This window comes from Budorcas taxicolor, chromosome 3 (assembly GCF_023091745.1).
Source record: "Budorcas taxicolor isolate Tak-1 chromosome 3, Takin1.1, whole genome shotgun sequence".
Taxonomy (NCBI): Eukaryota; Metazoa; Chordata; class Mammalia; order Artiodactyla; family Bovidae; genus Budorcas; species Budorcas taxicolor.
The window spans coordinates 68,938,484-68,954,547 of NC_068912.1; the positions used below are offsets into that span (position 1 = coordinate 68,938,484).

General features: G+C 42.1%; 1 protein-coding gene across 1 annotated transcript in view; it reads right to left on the reverse strand.

The window, feature by feature from the left end:
• Positions 1-12,286, reverse strand: part of ACADM (acyl-CoA dehydrogenase medium chain) — a 44,749-nt gene extending 32,463 nt beyond the window's left edge. The window contains exons 1-2 of the mRNA XM_052638154.1: positions 12,257-12,286; positions 8,981-9,068 (exon numbers count right to left, since the gene is read on the reverse strand). Of these exons, the coding sequence (XP_052494114.1) occupies positions 8,981-9,068; positions 12,257-12,286 (118 nt within the window). The remainder of the gene's footprint in view (positions 1-8,980; positions 9,069-12,256) is intronic.
• Between the last annotated feature and the right edge of the window lie 3,778 nt (positions 12,287-16,064).

Consider the following 16,064-nt stretch of genomic DNA (forward strand, 5'->3'; position numbering starts at 1 on the left):
TTTCACTGCAAGGAGATCCAACCAGCCTATCATAAAGTAGATCAGTCCTGGATGTTCATTGGAAGGACTGATGCTGAAGCTGAAACTCCGATACTTTGGCCACCTCATGTGAAGAGTTGACTCACTGGAAAAGACCCCAATCCTGGGAGGGATTAGGGGCAGGAGGATGCTGGGAGCCAGCGTGAGGAATTCCACCCGTGACAAGGTCATGCGGCAGAGCTCTGATGGCAAGGCTAATCAGACCTCAGGTTTTCCCCCTGGAATTTCCTGAGCATCCACTCCCCCCAAAATAAGAATCTGCCTGCTTTTCCACTCTTCTGATATTCTCTGGAAAAAATCTAATCAGGGCTTTAGTCTTCTGCATTTGGAAAGGATGTTTCAGCTTAAACCCCCTCTGATAACTCTCTAGCTTGCCTAACAGGTTCCCTGGACCTCTTACAGCTTGTGAATTGCTTACAGCCCCCCAACCAAGAGAGGCAAAAAGCTTAAAGCATCTTAAAGATACAGAGCCTTTTCTAAAGAGCTAAAAATCATATTGGTGATGGGTTTTCACTGTTGACTCAATGACTGCCGCCAGGCCTCCATATTCTTTATCTTTTCGGCACCTGGGAGGATGTTAATCCATGTAATCGGGATGTAGAAAAAGATATATAGTAGTTTTGATGTTAGCAACACCAGACTTCTGAGTTAATTACTTTTCTTTTGTTATAAATCACTGTACTCCTTTTACTTGTTATAAATTGTTGCATCTTTGCTATGTAAGAATGTAACTTTCTTTAGTGCTTTCTGAGAGTGGCACCGGACTTTGGGAAGATCAACACAAGTAAGTCTTCTAGTTAACAAACCCTTATCAGAAAAAAGGCTGTAAAATGTTAATTGGCCCTTTTTGGCCAGAAGATGATGTAAATCACCTAAGACTTGTGTATACAATTAGGTATGCAGAGAGAAAAGCCTGGTTTTGATAAGAGTCTGGACTGCTAACACTGCATAACTTTGTGTTACCCATTGATCTCCATGTATTATCAAAAGTATAGAAAGCCTTCTGAACAACAAAGGATGGACCAGTTTCTCGGACTAGTCTCTTGGCCTAGTTTCTTGGGAATCTGGCTCCCCCCGTGTCTCTCTCTCTCTCTTTTTCTCCCTCTCCCTCCCTTTCCTCTTAACTCTAGTTTCAGGCTGAATTCCCATCTGGAGTGGGGTGGCTCACCAAGTCTACTTACTTGTCCTGGCTTTTAAGACCCGCGCGAAAGAGAGCCTAAGGCAGGGCACCCTTCTATATTCAAGTGGGCGCCGGTGGCCCAACGTAGATTGTGCAAGCTCCTTGTTTGGGACTTTATTGGCCTTCCCTGTAAGCCAAGTTATTCAGCCTTCTTTCTCCACTTAATTTTCCTACTACACTATTTCTTCCTAATCTAATCTTATATTAATAAATAAATAAGTTTTCCTCGCCAACGCCGTCCCCGCTTTGAATTCCCTGGATCCACCGGGGCTGGGCCCTGGCAAGTGGCGCCTGAACAGGCTATTTGAAGGTAGGTTCTTCTGAGCAAAAGCTCCCCCTGGAGCACTCTCTGTTGCTCCCCCTGGAGCACTCTCTGTTGCTCCCCCTGGAGTGATTTAATCACTCCCCCCGGAGTACTTTCGGTTACTCCCCCAGTGTTGAGTGTTCGGGACGGCTAGGACCCCACTCAGGGTGCTGCAGACCCCCCTGTAGGATAGACAGGGTGAGTAGGAGTGGGAAGTGTTGAAGGGTTTAAGAGAAACCTGGTTTTCTAGAAGTTGAAAGAAACCTCCTTTCTTCGGGTTAAAAACCCTCCTTGGCTAAGGTAAAACCTTTTTGTCAAGGCAGACTTCTCTATAAGACTTAATTTTCTGACATGGGTAACAGTGAATCAAAAGAAAGACAGCTTTTTATAGGAGTAATCTTGCAGTTGCTAACTAAATGAGGAATTAAAGTTAAGAAATCCAATATTCATTCATTTTTTTCATTTGTACAAGAACAGTGTCCTTGGTTTCCAGAAGAGGGCACTGTTAACTTAGATACTTGGGAGAGTGTAGGGAAACAATTAAAAACTTACCATGCTGAACATGGCTCAGAAAATGTGCCTACTGAAGCCTTTTCCTTATGGAATATAATTAGGGACGCTCTAGACCCTGCCCCTGAATCTGAAAAAGTACATCTTAAAGAGGAAAGTGCAGAGAAAAAGGTATCTATCGAAGAGGAGAGTGAGGAAAAGGAGGCTATACCTAGCTATCGGCAGTTGAATGAAATGTTAGCTGCAATGACCACCCAGGAAAAGGTAAAAGATAGAGATGAGAAAAAAGACCAGTTTTCAGATGAGGAAGATCTGGAAGAGGAAGTAACTCAAGATCATTCTGATGAGGATTGGCCTTTATTAAATAAAGATGTTCCAAGGAGTTTAAGAGAAACTTCTCTAATTAGATCACCTGCTCCAAGGAGTTTAAGAGAAACTTCTCCAATTAGATCATCTGCTCCAAGGAGTTTAAGAGAAACTTCCCCAACCAGACCACCTGCTCCCAGGAATTCAAGAGAAATTTCCTCAATTAAGCCTTCTGCTTCCAGAGGCTCAAGAGAAATGTCCCCTATCAGGTCATATGCATCTAGGAGCTTAAGGCAGACATCCCCAGATAATACATCCATAAGGTCTAAACACCAAACAGATAAAAAATCCCCAAAGTATGAAGATAGTGACATAGGACACCCCTTGCCCCCCTCCTCCCTGTAAGGGTGAGGGGTCTCCACTAGAAATTCCCTGAAGAAGGGTTTTCTCTAGCCCCGATGATGAACTTGACCCCCACCTTGAGGCTTGTCTCCCCATAATATTTGATGTAAGTGGTGGGGGAGGAGCCCCCCACTGGGAACCCTTTCCAATGAAAATGATTAAAGAACTCAAACAGGCTTGTGCTTTGTATGGGCCTAAAGCCCCGTACACTGTATCATTTGTAGAGGCTTTAGCGGGGAAAATGGATGACACCCCATGACTGGAAGACAGTCGCTAAAGCTTGTCTGTCTGGAGGGCAATATGTACTTTGGAGAGCTGAATATGAAGATCTTGCCCAAAAACAGGCTGATGCTAACCAAAGATACGGCCCAAGATACATTGTAAAAAGTATGTTGGCAGGGACTAATGATTTTGGAACACTTAGAGATCAGATGGGATTAGACAGAAACACTCTAAACCAAGTAACCGCCTGCGCCCTTGGGGCTTGGGGCTTGTTACATGAAGGGAAAAAGAATCAACCTCTTCCTTCTCAAATGTTAAACAAAAACCCGAAGAGCCATATGATGACTTTATATCAAGACTTGCAGAAGCAGTCCACAGAGTAATTTCCAATACTGAGGCAGCTGGCATACTGATAAAACACTGGCATTTGAAAATGCTAATTCTACCTGCCAGGCCATTCTACGTCCTATAAAAAAAAAAGCTGGGCAAATAATAGATTATATCAGGCAATGTGCAGATGTAGGACCAGCAATGATGCAGGGCGTTGCCATAGCTGCAGCCATAAAAGGAAATTCTTATCAGCAGGCAGTACAGTCCTTTTTTACAAACAGGAATAACCCCTCAAAGAGTCATTCCAGTAGTCCAGTCCAGAATATTAGTTTATCCAAGGCCTGCTTCTCTTGCGGACAGACGGGAAGGGAAGGGCACTTTATGTGCGCTTGTCCCCAAAAAGCAGCCGGTTCTTCTCTGCCGAATTCTGCCTCCCTGGCTGTGTCTGCTAATCTCCCTAGGTCTCTCTGCCCTCGTTGTCAAAAAGGATATCATTGGGCAAAAGAATGTAGGTCACAATTCCATAGAAATGGAGCTTTTCTGGGCCCTAACCAGCAGTCGGGAAATGGATTGAGGGGCCAGCCCCAGGCCCCGACAACAATTGGGGCAGCTTCACTGAACCCATTCATTCCCTTCGTCTCGTCGCAGAACTCATCAGAGCAACCCCAGGCAGCGCAGGACTGGGCCTCAGTTCCACCACCTCAACAATATTAACACCAGATAGCCCCACTATAAAAATCCCTACAGGAGTTAAAGGCTCATTACCAACAGGTTTAGTGGGAATTATATTAGGCAGAAGTTCCTTAGCTATGCAAGGTCTCACAATTATCCCTGGAGTAGTTGACTCAGATTATACAGGAGAAATCCAGATAATGATTTCACCCCCCACTAAAACTTTCCAAATTCATCAGGGACAAAGAATAGCACAGCTTTTGCTTTTGCCTTACCGCGCTGCCATAGAGCACACAGCTACTCAGAGTGAAAGGCAGGAGAAAGGATTTGGGTCTAGCGATATGGTTTTTTGGATAACAGAAATTACTCAGAAACGTCCTATGAAAACTATTCTGATTAACGGCAAGTCTATTGCGGGGTTATTAGACACAGGAGCAGATGTTTCTTGCATTTCAGGAAAAGACTGGCCCAGCTCCTGGTCCACACATACTACTGAAAATAACTTGGTGGGGATAAGAAGAGCCCCCACAGTAGCCAAAAGTGCAAAAATTTTAGACTGGCAATTTGAGGATACCTGTGGAACTTTCCAACCTTATGTCATTTCTTCCCTCCCCTTTATCCTGTGGGGGAGGGACGTGCTATCTCAAATGGGAGTGTTACTTTTTAGCCCTGATGATAAAGTAACCTCTCAGGTGCTGCAAATGGGCTCTGATCCATCAAAAGGATTAGGTAAACAGCAGACAGCCCTCCAATAGCCCCTGGAACACTCCTATTTTTGTCATTCAGAAAAAATCTGGTAAATGGTGACTTTTACAGGATTTGAGAGCAATTAATGCCACCATGGAGGACATGGGGGCTTTACAACCTGGGCTCCCTTCCCCAGTAGCCGTTCCAGAGGGGTCTAATATAATTGTGATTGATTTACAAGATTGTTTTTTTACCATTCCTTTAAATGCTGAGGATAAAAAGTGATTTGCCTTTAGTCTACCATCTGAAAATCTTAAACAGCCTTACTTAAGGTTTCAGTGGAAGGTTTTGCCTCAGGGAATGAAAAACGGCCCCACCCTATGCCAGAAATTTGTTAATGCCGCTCTAGAAGATACTAGGACTAAATATGAACAGGTATATATGATTCACTACATGGATGTTATTTTGATAGCTCATCCTGATAGAGCTCATTTGCAAACTGTCCTCCAGGATCTGACCCAGGCATTGACAGAGGTCTAAAAATTGCCCCAGAAAAAATTCAAATCAATCCGCCCATAACTTACTTAGGAAGAGTCATAAATTCAGAAACAATGACTCATGCCCCGCTGCAAGTGAGAAAAAGACCATCTTATTACTTTAAATGATTATCAAAAACTTTTAGGTGATATTAACTGGATTAGACTATATTTAAAATCAACCACTGCCGAACTGAAACCTCTTTTTAACATGTTATGCGGGGATCCTGATCCAACTTCTAAAAGACAATTAACAGCTGAGGCTCAGGAAGCCCTAGGGAAAGTAGAAGCAGCCTTATCGAATAGCTATGTAAAAAGAATTGATTTGATGATGACTTGGCAGTTCCTTTGTCTAGCTACTCCAACAGCCCAGGAGTTCTGTGGCAAAGCAGCCCTTTAGAATGGATCCATCTTCCTGCCCAAGCTAAAAAAGTCGTGGCTTCTTATCCCGGTTTAATTGCCACATTAATGCTAAAAGGAAGGAAACGGAGCATTGAATTGTTTGGTAAAGAGCCATCAGAGATTGTAATTCCATATAATAAGGAGCAGCTTGATGTTCTTCTAGTGTTTGATGAAGACTGGCAGATTGCTATAGGGAATTACTGTGATCAAATCTTGCATCATTTACCCTCACATGCTTTGTTAATTCAAAAATTAAAAAAGGAGAATTTAAGTATAGTTTTCCCCCATCAGATTTTACAACATGCTCTTTCTGTAATAAATTAAATGCTGATTTGTCTGGAATGGTAAAATGGAAAGCCATTGGTAAAGTGAAAAGATCTCCAGATAACAGAAAGATCCCGACCCAGAATTAACTGCCGGTCGAGGAAGTGTTTATATTTTTTCCACAGGACGTGGATTCGTCAATTTGGGTCCCGGACAGACTGATTCGCCACAAAACAAAAAAGAGAACTCCTCTGCCGCCGCCACTACGGAAACAGCTGCCTGCAGGGAGTGCAGGCAGGGCCAGCCTGACTGACTGATGGAACCCAGTGCGCCGCACTTGCAGCCCCGTAACAGCGCCAGCATCCATCTGCAAAACTATGGGATAGAGGGTTGATGGGGAAAGGAGATATATGGGAACTGTATACCATTTGCTCAAATTTTCGTGTAGCTTGGCTGCTGCGGTTTAGCGGAGGGCCGGGTGAAGGCCGCTGCGCCCGCCGGGCAGGAGAGGCAAGATAAACATCAAGATCCCAGCGGGACTGACAGCTGCTGCAGCGCAAACTCCAGCCAGGAAATGATTCTATTTACTCTATTTTGGCTTGTCTATCCTCTTCTCATGTTTTTCTTTTCACCAATGATTCCAGAAAACTTAAGGTACAAATGGACCTAATGTAGTGTCTTGTGAACAATGTATGCTTTCGTTCTGTTTAACTCAATATACTGTTTGCTCTTTTATGGTGTTAAAATGTCCACACTACCTTATGTAACTTATGCAATTTATGTAATTGTAACTACTTATTGGTATGATTTGTGGGCTTACTTATTTTGGGAATATCAGCTTTGATAACTGCAATTACTTTTGTTACTATGGCAGCAATCATTGACTCAACAAGTGTAAATGCCCAATATGTTTTAGGTGTTTGGAATAGCTCAGATATTAGTTTAGACTTAAGGAAACTTCATAATCAGATTCAGACCTTGGAACACTCCTGATTAGATTTTACTGCCACAGGAGAAGCCAATGACTTTTTCCATACCTTCCCTAACTTCATTTCTGGAACGACTACTCTGTTTACTGTTTTCAGTTTGCTCTAAATCTTGCTCCTTATAATCATTCTTCCCTGTATTGTCAGGATTCTTTGGCAGAGCATTCAGAATCTCTCGACTGAACTGCACCTGATTTTTTTACAAACAAAAAAAACGGGGGGGGGGGGGGTGCGGAGATGCCGGGAGCCAGCGTGAGGAATTCCACCCGTGACAAGGTCATGCGGCAGAGCTCTGATGGCAAGGCTAATCAGACCTCAGGTTTTCCCCCTGGAATTTCCTGAGCATCCACTCCCCCCAAAATAAGAATCTGCCTGCTTTTCCACTCTTCTGATATTCTCTGGAAAAAGTCAAATCAGGGCTTTAGTCTTCTGCATTTGGAAGGGATGTTTCAGCTTAAACCCCCTCTGATAACTCTCTAGCTTGCCTAACAGGTTCCCTGGACCTCTTACAGCTTGTGAATTGCTTACAGCCCCCCAACCAAGAGAGGCAAAAGGCTTAAAGCATCTTAAAGATACAGAGCCTTTTCTAAAGAGCTAAAAATCATATTGGTGATGGGTTTTCACTGTTGACTCAATGACTGCCGACAGGCCTCCATATTCTTTATCTTTTCGGCACCTGGGAGGATGTTAATCCATGTAATCGGGATGTAGAAAAAGATATATAGTAGTTTTGACGTTAGCAACACCAGACTTTTGAGTTAATTACTTTTCTTTTGTTATAAATCACTGTACTCCTTTTACTTGTTATAAATTGTTGCATCTTTGCTATGTAAGAATGTAACTTTCTTTAGTGCTTTCTGAGAGTGGCACCGGACTTTGGGAAGATCAACACAAGTAAGTCTTCTAGTTAACAAACCCTTATCAGAAAAAAGGCTGTAAAATGTTAATTGGCCCTTTTTGGCCAGAAGATGATATAAATCACCTAAGACTTGTGTATACAATTAGGTATGCAGAGAGAAAAGCCTGGTTTTGATAAGAGTCTGGACTGCTAACACTGCATAACTTTGTGTTACCCATTGATCTCCATGTATTATCAAAAGTATAAAGAGCCTTCTGAACAACAAAGGATGGACCAGTTTCTCGGACTAGTCTCTTGGCCTAGTTTCTTGGGAATCTGGCTCCCCCCGTGTCTCTCTCTCTCTCTTTCTCCCTCTCCCTCCCTCTCCTCTTTACTCTAATTTCAGGCTGAATTCCCATCTAGAGCAGGGTGGCTCACCAAGTCTACTTACTTGTCCTGGCTTTTAAGACCCACGCGAAAGGGAGCCTAAGGTAGGGCACCCTTCTAGATTCAAGTGGGCGCTGGTGGCCCAACGTAGATGGTGCAAGCTCCTTGTCTGGCACTTTATTGGCCTTCCCCGTAAGCCAAGTTATTCAGCCTTCTTTCTCCACTTAATTTTCCTACTACACTATTTCTTCCTAATCAAATCTTATATTAATAAATAAATAAGTTTTCCTCGCCAATGCCATCCCCACTTCGAATTCCCTGGATCCACCAGGGCTGGACCCTGGCAGGAGGAGAAGAGGATGGCAGAGGAAGAGATGGCTGGATGGCATCACCGACTCGATGGACATGAGTCTGAGTGAACTCCAGGAGTTGGTGATGGACAGGGAGGCCTGGCATGCTGTGATTCATGGGGTCGCAAAGAGTCGGACACGACTGAGCAACTGAACTGAACTGATCTACTTAAAAATGGCAGGAATATATATACACGCTGCTAATACAGATGTATGTATAGGGTACTATAGCTGAAGAAGAAAACAAGATCAGAAAGGATGGGTGTGACTAACCGTGAACAATCTACAAGTGGTGACAGACATTACTAAGTTTTTTTACAAACATATTCCAGATAATTACATATAAAAAGTCGCATATATGGACTTCTCTGTTGATCCAATAGTTAAGACTCCAGCTTCCACTGCAGGGAATACAGGTGTAATCCCTGGTCAGGGAACTAAGGTCCCATATGCCATGTGGCAGCCAATAATAAATAAATAATGAAATAGAAAGTCTTTTTTAAAAAGTTTCATATATATATAACAAATACAAGTTTAAAGTCAAAACACAAAACAAAATATATACCAAAACTAAATCCTGATCCTGGCTCATGTTGTACGACAGTTTTTGTATGTTGTGATCTCCAGTCAAAACGAGAAAGACTTCTCAGCGCCTGTAAAGAATAATTTTATTACAACATCAGTCAAGTAGAATACTGATAAGTATTTACAAGTATACAGAGCAACTTGTTTGACCATATTCAGGAACACTGTTTAAGTCATTACTTAAATGCCTTCAACCATAATTTGATTTTTGTATTAAGTCAATTATCAGATGTTTTAACACCTATCATAAAGGAATTTTTAAAAAAAAATACAATGCAAATAAAACTAATCAGTAGCTTTGTACTACTAAAATGGAATATTTCCAAGACAAGTAAGAGTCAGGGATAGTAGTAGACTTAGAACCACTGTTCCAGAAATCTCACCTTCCAGCACCAGAACACCTTGTAACTGGGGAATTGCAATGGGGGGCAAAAATGAATAGTATCACTCTACATTCAAGAGTTGCCTCATTTATCAACTTTGGTTCCCTGTCCCTGGTAGACTTCCAAGAATGTCTCTGGGAATCTTCCCCTTGAAGAACTCCATTTTCTAAGACATCTCACTTGAACAAAACCAATTAGCCTGAAAGCATGTTATATATTTTCTGCTGTTGTCTGTAAGTATTCTTAGAATGTTCTGAGCCAAGGGTCAGCACACTATGGTACCCCCCAGTTTTGTAAATAAAATTTTGTTGGAACACAGTCAGACCACATTGTCTATTGCTGCTATCACAGCAGAGCTGGGAAACCACATGGTCCACAAAGCCAAAAATATTTACTGTCTCTTCACAAAAAAGTTTCCTAACCCTATTTTAAACCATTACTCTTACCATTGTCTTAATTTCTGAAATCTACTCATATTTCTTCAAAAAGATATATAAAAATACAATCAGATATTATTTACAACCTATTTTTATACTCATAGAAAGAAAGGATATAATCAGATATTGTTCCTTTGCAATCTATTTTTATACTCATAAGAGTTCAGTATACACAAAAAGTAACCAGTTGCATTTATTAAAGTTATCAAACTGGAAACCATACTGGAACTCTTGAGTAAATGTTTAAGGAGAGCCAAAATTACACAATTTACAGTTTAAGGAATTTGACAGAACTAAATTTTACTAAGCTAGATGCTGAAAGAAAAGAGAAATTCAACAATCTACTAAAAGATGAAGGACTGAACTTGCTTATGTTTTTCAAAATCTGTGAAAAGAAACTGTCCACTTTGTAGATAACAACTTCAACTTGTAAACAGAATTACCTGCATGTAAAGTGACAACACAGACTATCAAATGTATTAATTTAAATAACCCTTTCAATAATATGTTTTATACTATAATTTTTTTTAAATTACAGAATATAGAAATTCACATTTTCTTTGTAATTTTCATTAATTTTATTTCGGAGTTAAAACATGGTTTCTCAGGTACTCATTCTCCACCAAACCTATTCTTGTTCAGTCACATTCCATGTATTAATGCACCTGAATCTGAGTCAGTCCTAAGACTAAGGAATTATTTTTATTCCTATTTTGTATATGAAGAAACTGGGGCTCAGAAAGGTCATGTAAAATTGGCCAAGGTCACTCTATTAGGAACCAGGATTATTACCTTAACATTTATGATGAAGAATTCGTGCCATCAATCACCTTGCTATACTGCTCTTTCAAGTATCCTAATTTGCTATTAGATTCTATAAAGAAAAAACACTGCACGAAAATCAAACTAAAAACCTCTTCTAAATGTGTGTTTAGACAGCATGGTATAAAATCAGACGTCTCAATATAGGTAAATGGTTTGTTGAGATTTTAAATAGGGAATTATCAGTGTATTTAAAATAATTTACAAAGAGTTTACATATGACCCTACAGGAAAATCTGTTACATAAAACAAAGTATAAAGGTAGTTACAGCCAGGGAACAATGTCCACAAACTTGTTTATTAACTTCTTTCCAAACCTGGAAAATGAGGTTAACCTTACTGGGTAACTGTCGAGATGATTGATCAAAGTAAGTTAATGTCTTGGAAGCAAAACCGTCTATAGATGTTAGTAACTCTGGGTTCTCCGCCAGAAATATGGAATTCAAAACCTCCAAGGGTAGCAACTTTAATCAAGCATTAACTTTTCAATAACAGCACAGCTATAATTGAAAACTTTTGCATATTTCTTAGGAATTAAAATTCTGAGTTATATGGGAGTGTCAAAGTGGCGTAAATTTTCTGGATCAGGTTTTTCTGTATCTATTTCGTCCCTGCAACAACCCCCCCGCCCCCCGCCCCCGCCCCGAGATTGAGAAATCCAGGTCTTTTTTCCTGGTATCAGCATTTAAAATCATTTTTAAAATCCCTCAATTTCTGCCTTCAGCACCCATTAACTTGTATAGCAATGACAAATACTGGGCAATAATCCATTAGAATTACTCTAAACCCGACACTATTTTGGTACAAGACATAACTTTCTCAATTATAAATAACATATAAATGGCAATAATATTTAAGATAGCCAACTGTATCTAGTAGCTGAGACAATTTAAAATCTGTGAGACACTAGAATAAACAGACGAGCTTCACAGAAAATTCTGCTCTGGGATTTTCTTTTCTCCTTCATTTACATACACAACCTGGAAGCACCTCCCTCCATACTGTAAAACCAAATGGGTATTAAAATATATTAAGTATCCTAAGGAGCACCTGCTCCATTTTCCTTTTCCTCGTTACTTGGCAGGCACCCAAGGGAAAGACTATCTGAATTCTGCACTTTGTAGTATATACATCACAGAAGATTTCCTTCTTAGTGTAGGGACTGAGAGCCAAGAGAGTGTCCTCCAACAGAAAATAAACTAGTTCAGCAAAGACACGGTTGTAATTTTTAGGCCCTGGCCAATTAAAAGACGGGTTTACTTCAGGATATGACAAGACTCCTCCGGGAAATCTTTGGAAGGTTCTCGGGCCAGAGAAAGAAAAGAGATACTCTGAAAAGGGGACGCAATCTATATACGGGGCAATTGCCAAGGAGATGCAGGAAACTGAAAACCCAGACAGCGTTCCGTCCCACAGTGCGAGGAATGGGTGGGCGCGAAAGCCAGGCGAGGGTCCGGAATCCTGGTTCCTACCAGGAGCGGGGTAAGCGGGTGCCAAGGCGCCTAGTGATTGGGCTCCTTCCTTACAGCAACTAACTCCCCACCCCGCCCGGCCTCCTCCCAAACACCACAACCTCCACTTCCCACCCGCGCCGAGCCCTGCTCTTCCTCTCACCCCGCAGCTTCGCCTAAACAGCGGGATCATGGTGACTGCCGGTCCGGTTATGCAGCCTCTAACCCGGTTGTGACAACTCCGTCAACGCGCCAGGCTAGGCACTCATCTGCCCCTGCCTATATTATGTCCCCGCCCACACTCAAAAGTTGTGGGCGGGGCCTAGGTTGGAAGGGACAGAAAGGAAAAGGAAAGACTGAGGAGGCAGCAGCCTGCAGGCTTAGCTGACCGCATGCTCAATAGGCAATGGTCCTCTCTGCGGCCGCCGCCATCTTGGAGGGAGGTCTAATGTGCTCTAGGTGCCTGACAGGACGCAATGAGTTTCCCTGAAAAAGCATATCTTCCCCTCGGTCCTTTGAATTCAGTCGACGAGCCCTGTTGGGTGAAGACTGCGGCTGACAGCCGTGCGGAGACAACCTGGAGGGCGAATGGTGGCGGAGGCGGGCACTGGGCAGACTGCAGGCAAAGGGTCACGTAGCAGGCTGAGAATCGGGGTGAGAGGGCTTGGTGAGGAGTTTGGCAGAAAGGCGTCTGCTGGTTTTCGATCTTGACTTTTATCCGGAGACACCTATCAGCCTCAAATCGTTTCTGCTTCGAGGGGTCAAAGGGTACTTTTCTCTGAAACACTGGACCCAAAGCAGAAGGGTGTTTGTGATTTAAATCAAAGAGGAATGTAATCACCTGAGAGATCACAACATTTCTGAATCTTCCCAAGGCTGTTTATTACTATGACTTCCCTGGTGGCTCAGACGGTTAAGCGTCTGTCTACAATGCGGTAGCCCCGGGTTCAATCCCTGGGTTGGGAAGATCCCCTGGAGAAGGAAATGGCAATCCATTCCAGTATTATTGCCTGGAAAATCCCATGGACAGAGGAGCCTTAGGCTACAGTCTGCAGCTGCTGCTGCTGCTAAGTCACTTGAGTCGTGTCTGACTCAGTCTATGGGGTCGCAAAGAGTCAGATAGGACTGAGCGACTTCACTTTCACTGAGATAACCATGGTGTTACAATGCCCGGCAATTTGTAAAGCTGTGTATTTGTGAAAGCTAATAAAAGCCCAGTGCGAGTCGAGGGTGTGAATGCTTCCCAGGGTTCCTAGTACTTTTCATTTTTGTTGGCCCCATCCTAATAGAGGGGGCTTCCCTGATGGCTTAGATGGTAAAGAGTCTGCCTGCAGTGGAAGAGCCCTGGGGTTGGATCCCTGGATTGGAAAGATCCTCTGGAGAAGGGAATGGCTCCCGACTCTGGTAGTCTTGCCTGGAGAATTCTGTGGACAGAGGAGCCTGACAGGGCTACAGTCAATGGGATCTCCAGAAGTAGGACATGGCTGAAGGATTAACATTTTCAACACTTTCAACTTTCATCCTAATTTAGGCCCTCATCACTCACCCCTAAATTTTGAAGAGCCAATGCCCAATAATACCCCTAAATAAATAAATACGTTTTTTAAAATAAAATCTCTCAACAAACTAGGTACAAAGATAATTATTTAGGCATCATAAAGGCTTTATCTTTCTAAAATCACAATCTGAAGGTTGCTAATTTCATCATCTTCCCTGTCTTCTTATTTGTAGGATAGAGTTGAAACCTAATTGTCTAACAGGAAAGAACTTTTAATTTCTAGCCCATCTGATTGCTCCACCTCCTATTTCTCTAGCATGTTTTTGCATGAACTAATCCCTCTGTACATAATACCCTGCCTCTTGGATCTCCATCTGATTTTTATCTGTCCTAAGGAAAGGCAGCTCAAATGTTACCTTTGGTGAAATTCCCAGAGCTATCTATCAAATAAAATAATTTCTCCTGTATGCTCTTTGTACAAACCTTTTTTTTTTTAACTTTTAACTTTGTATTGGGGTATAACCGATTAACAATGTTGTGATAGTTTCAAGTAAATAGCAAAGGGATTCAGCCATACATATACATGTATCCATTCTACCCCAAACCCCACTCCCATGCAGGCTGCCATATAACATTGAGCAAAGGTCTAAGTGCTACATAATAGGTCTGTGTTTGTTATCCATTTTAAATATACCAGCCTTGTACAAACCTCTTTTATAATGTTAATAAAGGGTTAGGCCCCACATAGCCCAGTCTCTACAGAGTTATGTGCGCATAGTATAAAAATGAAAGTATTAAATAAGAGGAATTGTAATCTTTTACTTACATCTCTCCAAGAAAATTGTAGACATTCTTTATAATCCATGGTTATGATCTGTTAAATCTCTTTCTCTTCTATTGATTTATTATCTTCCATTCTGAAACCACATCTAAATGTCTCTCTATCCCTTCCTTTATACTTTATTCCTTATTGTGGAGAAAACTCCCAATAGCAGCTCTTGATTTTCTCAGTGTTTTCATTTTCTTTCCTCTCCTCTTATCTATAGTACCTTCCTCTCTTCCATCCCCTTTCTCTTGTTTTTCTTTATAACTTCAGTTCAGTTCAGTCGTTCAGTCATGTCTGACTCTTTGCCACCCCATGAATTGCAGCACGCCAGGCCTCCCTGTCCATCACCAGCTCCTGGAGTTCACTCAGACTCACGTCCATCGAGTCAGTGATGCCATCCAGCCATCTCATCCTGGGTCGTCCCCTTCTCCTCCTGCCCCCAATCTCTCCCAGCATCAGAGTCTTTTCCAAAGAGTCAACTCTTTGCATGAGGTGGCCAAAGTACTGGAGTTCAGCTTTAGCATCACTCCTCCCAAAGAAATCCCAGGGCTGATCCCCTTCAGAATGGACTGGTTGGATCTCCTTGCAGTCCAAGGGACTCTCAAGAGTCACTGAGATATAATTCACAGACTGTAAAATTCACACTTAAAAAATGCACTAAAGACCACGTAATGTAATGGTATTTAGTCTACTCACAGGATTATATGACCATCACAACTATCTAATGTTAGAGCATTTCATCATCCCTAAAAGAAACTCCATACCTGTTAGCAGTCATTCTACATTTCCACCTTCTCCCTCCCTTCTCCCTACTTTCTGTTTCCCTAGATTTTCCAAATCTGTACATTTCATATACATGGAATCATAAAATATGTGGTCTTTTGTGACTGGTTTCTTTTCACTTAACATCATGTTTTCAAGGTTATCCATGTTAAATGTGTCTACTGATATACATTCATTCCTCTTTATGGCTGAATAATATTCTATTGCATCTATGCATACCACATTTTACTTATGCATTCATCAGTTGATAGATATTTGTGTGCTTTTCACTTTTTGGCTATTAAGAATAATGCTGCTTCATATGTGTACATGTATGTACACATATGGATGTATGTGTATATACCTAGGAGTAGAATTGTTGGTGGCTCAGACGGTAAAAGCGTCTGCCTACAATCCGGGAGACCTGGGTTCGATCCCTGGATGGGGAAGATCCCTGGAGAAGGAAATGGCAACCCACTCCAGTATTGTTTCCTGGAAAATCCCATGGACGAAAGAGCCTGACAGGCTACAGCCCATGGGGTCGCAAAGAGTTGGACACAACTGAGCGACTTCACTTCACCTCACTTCACTTCATGATAACTCAAGGTCGTATGATAACGTCCAAGGTAAGGAGCAGCGGCTGCGCTTTGCTGGAGCAGCTGTGAAGAGATACCCCACATCCAAGGTAAGAGAAACCCAAGTAAGATGGTACTGAGAGTGAGCATCTGAGGGTGGACAGATTGAAACCACAATCACAGACAACTAGCCAATCTGATCACATGGACCATAGACTTGTCTAACTCAGTGAACTAGGCCATGCCATGGGGGGCCACCCAAGATGGACAGGTAATGCTGGAGAGGGCTAACAGAATGTGGTCCACTGGA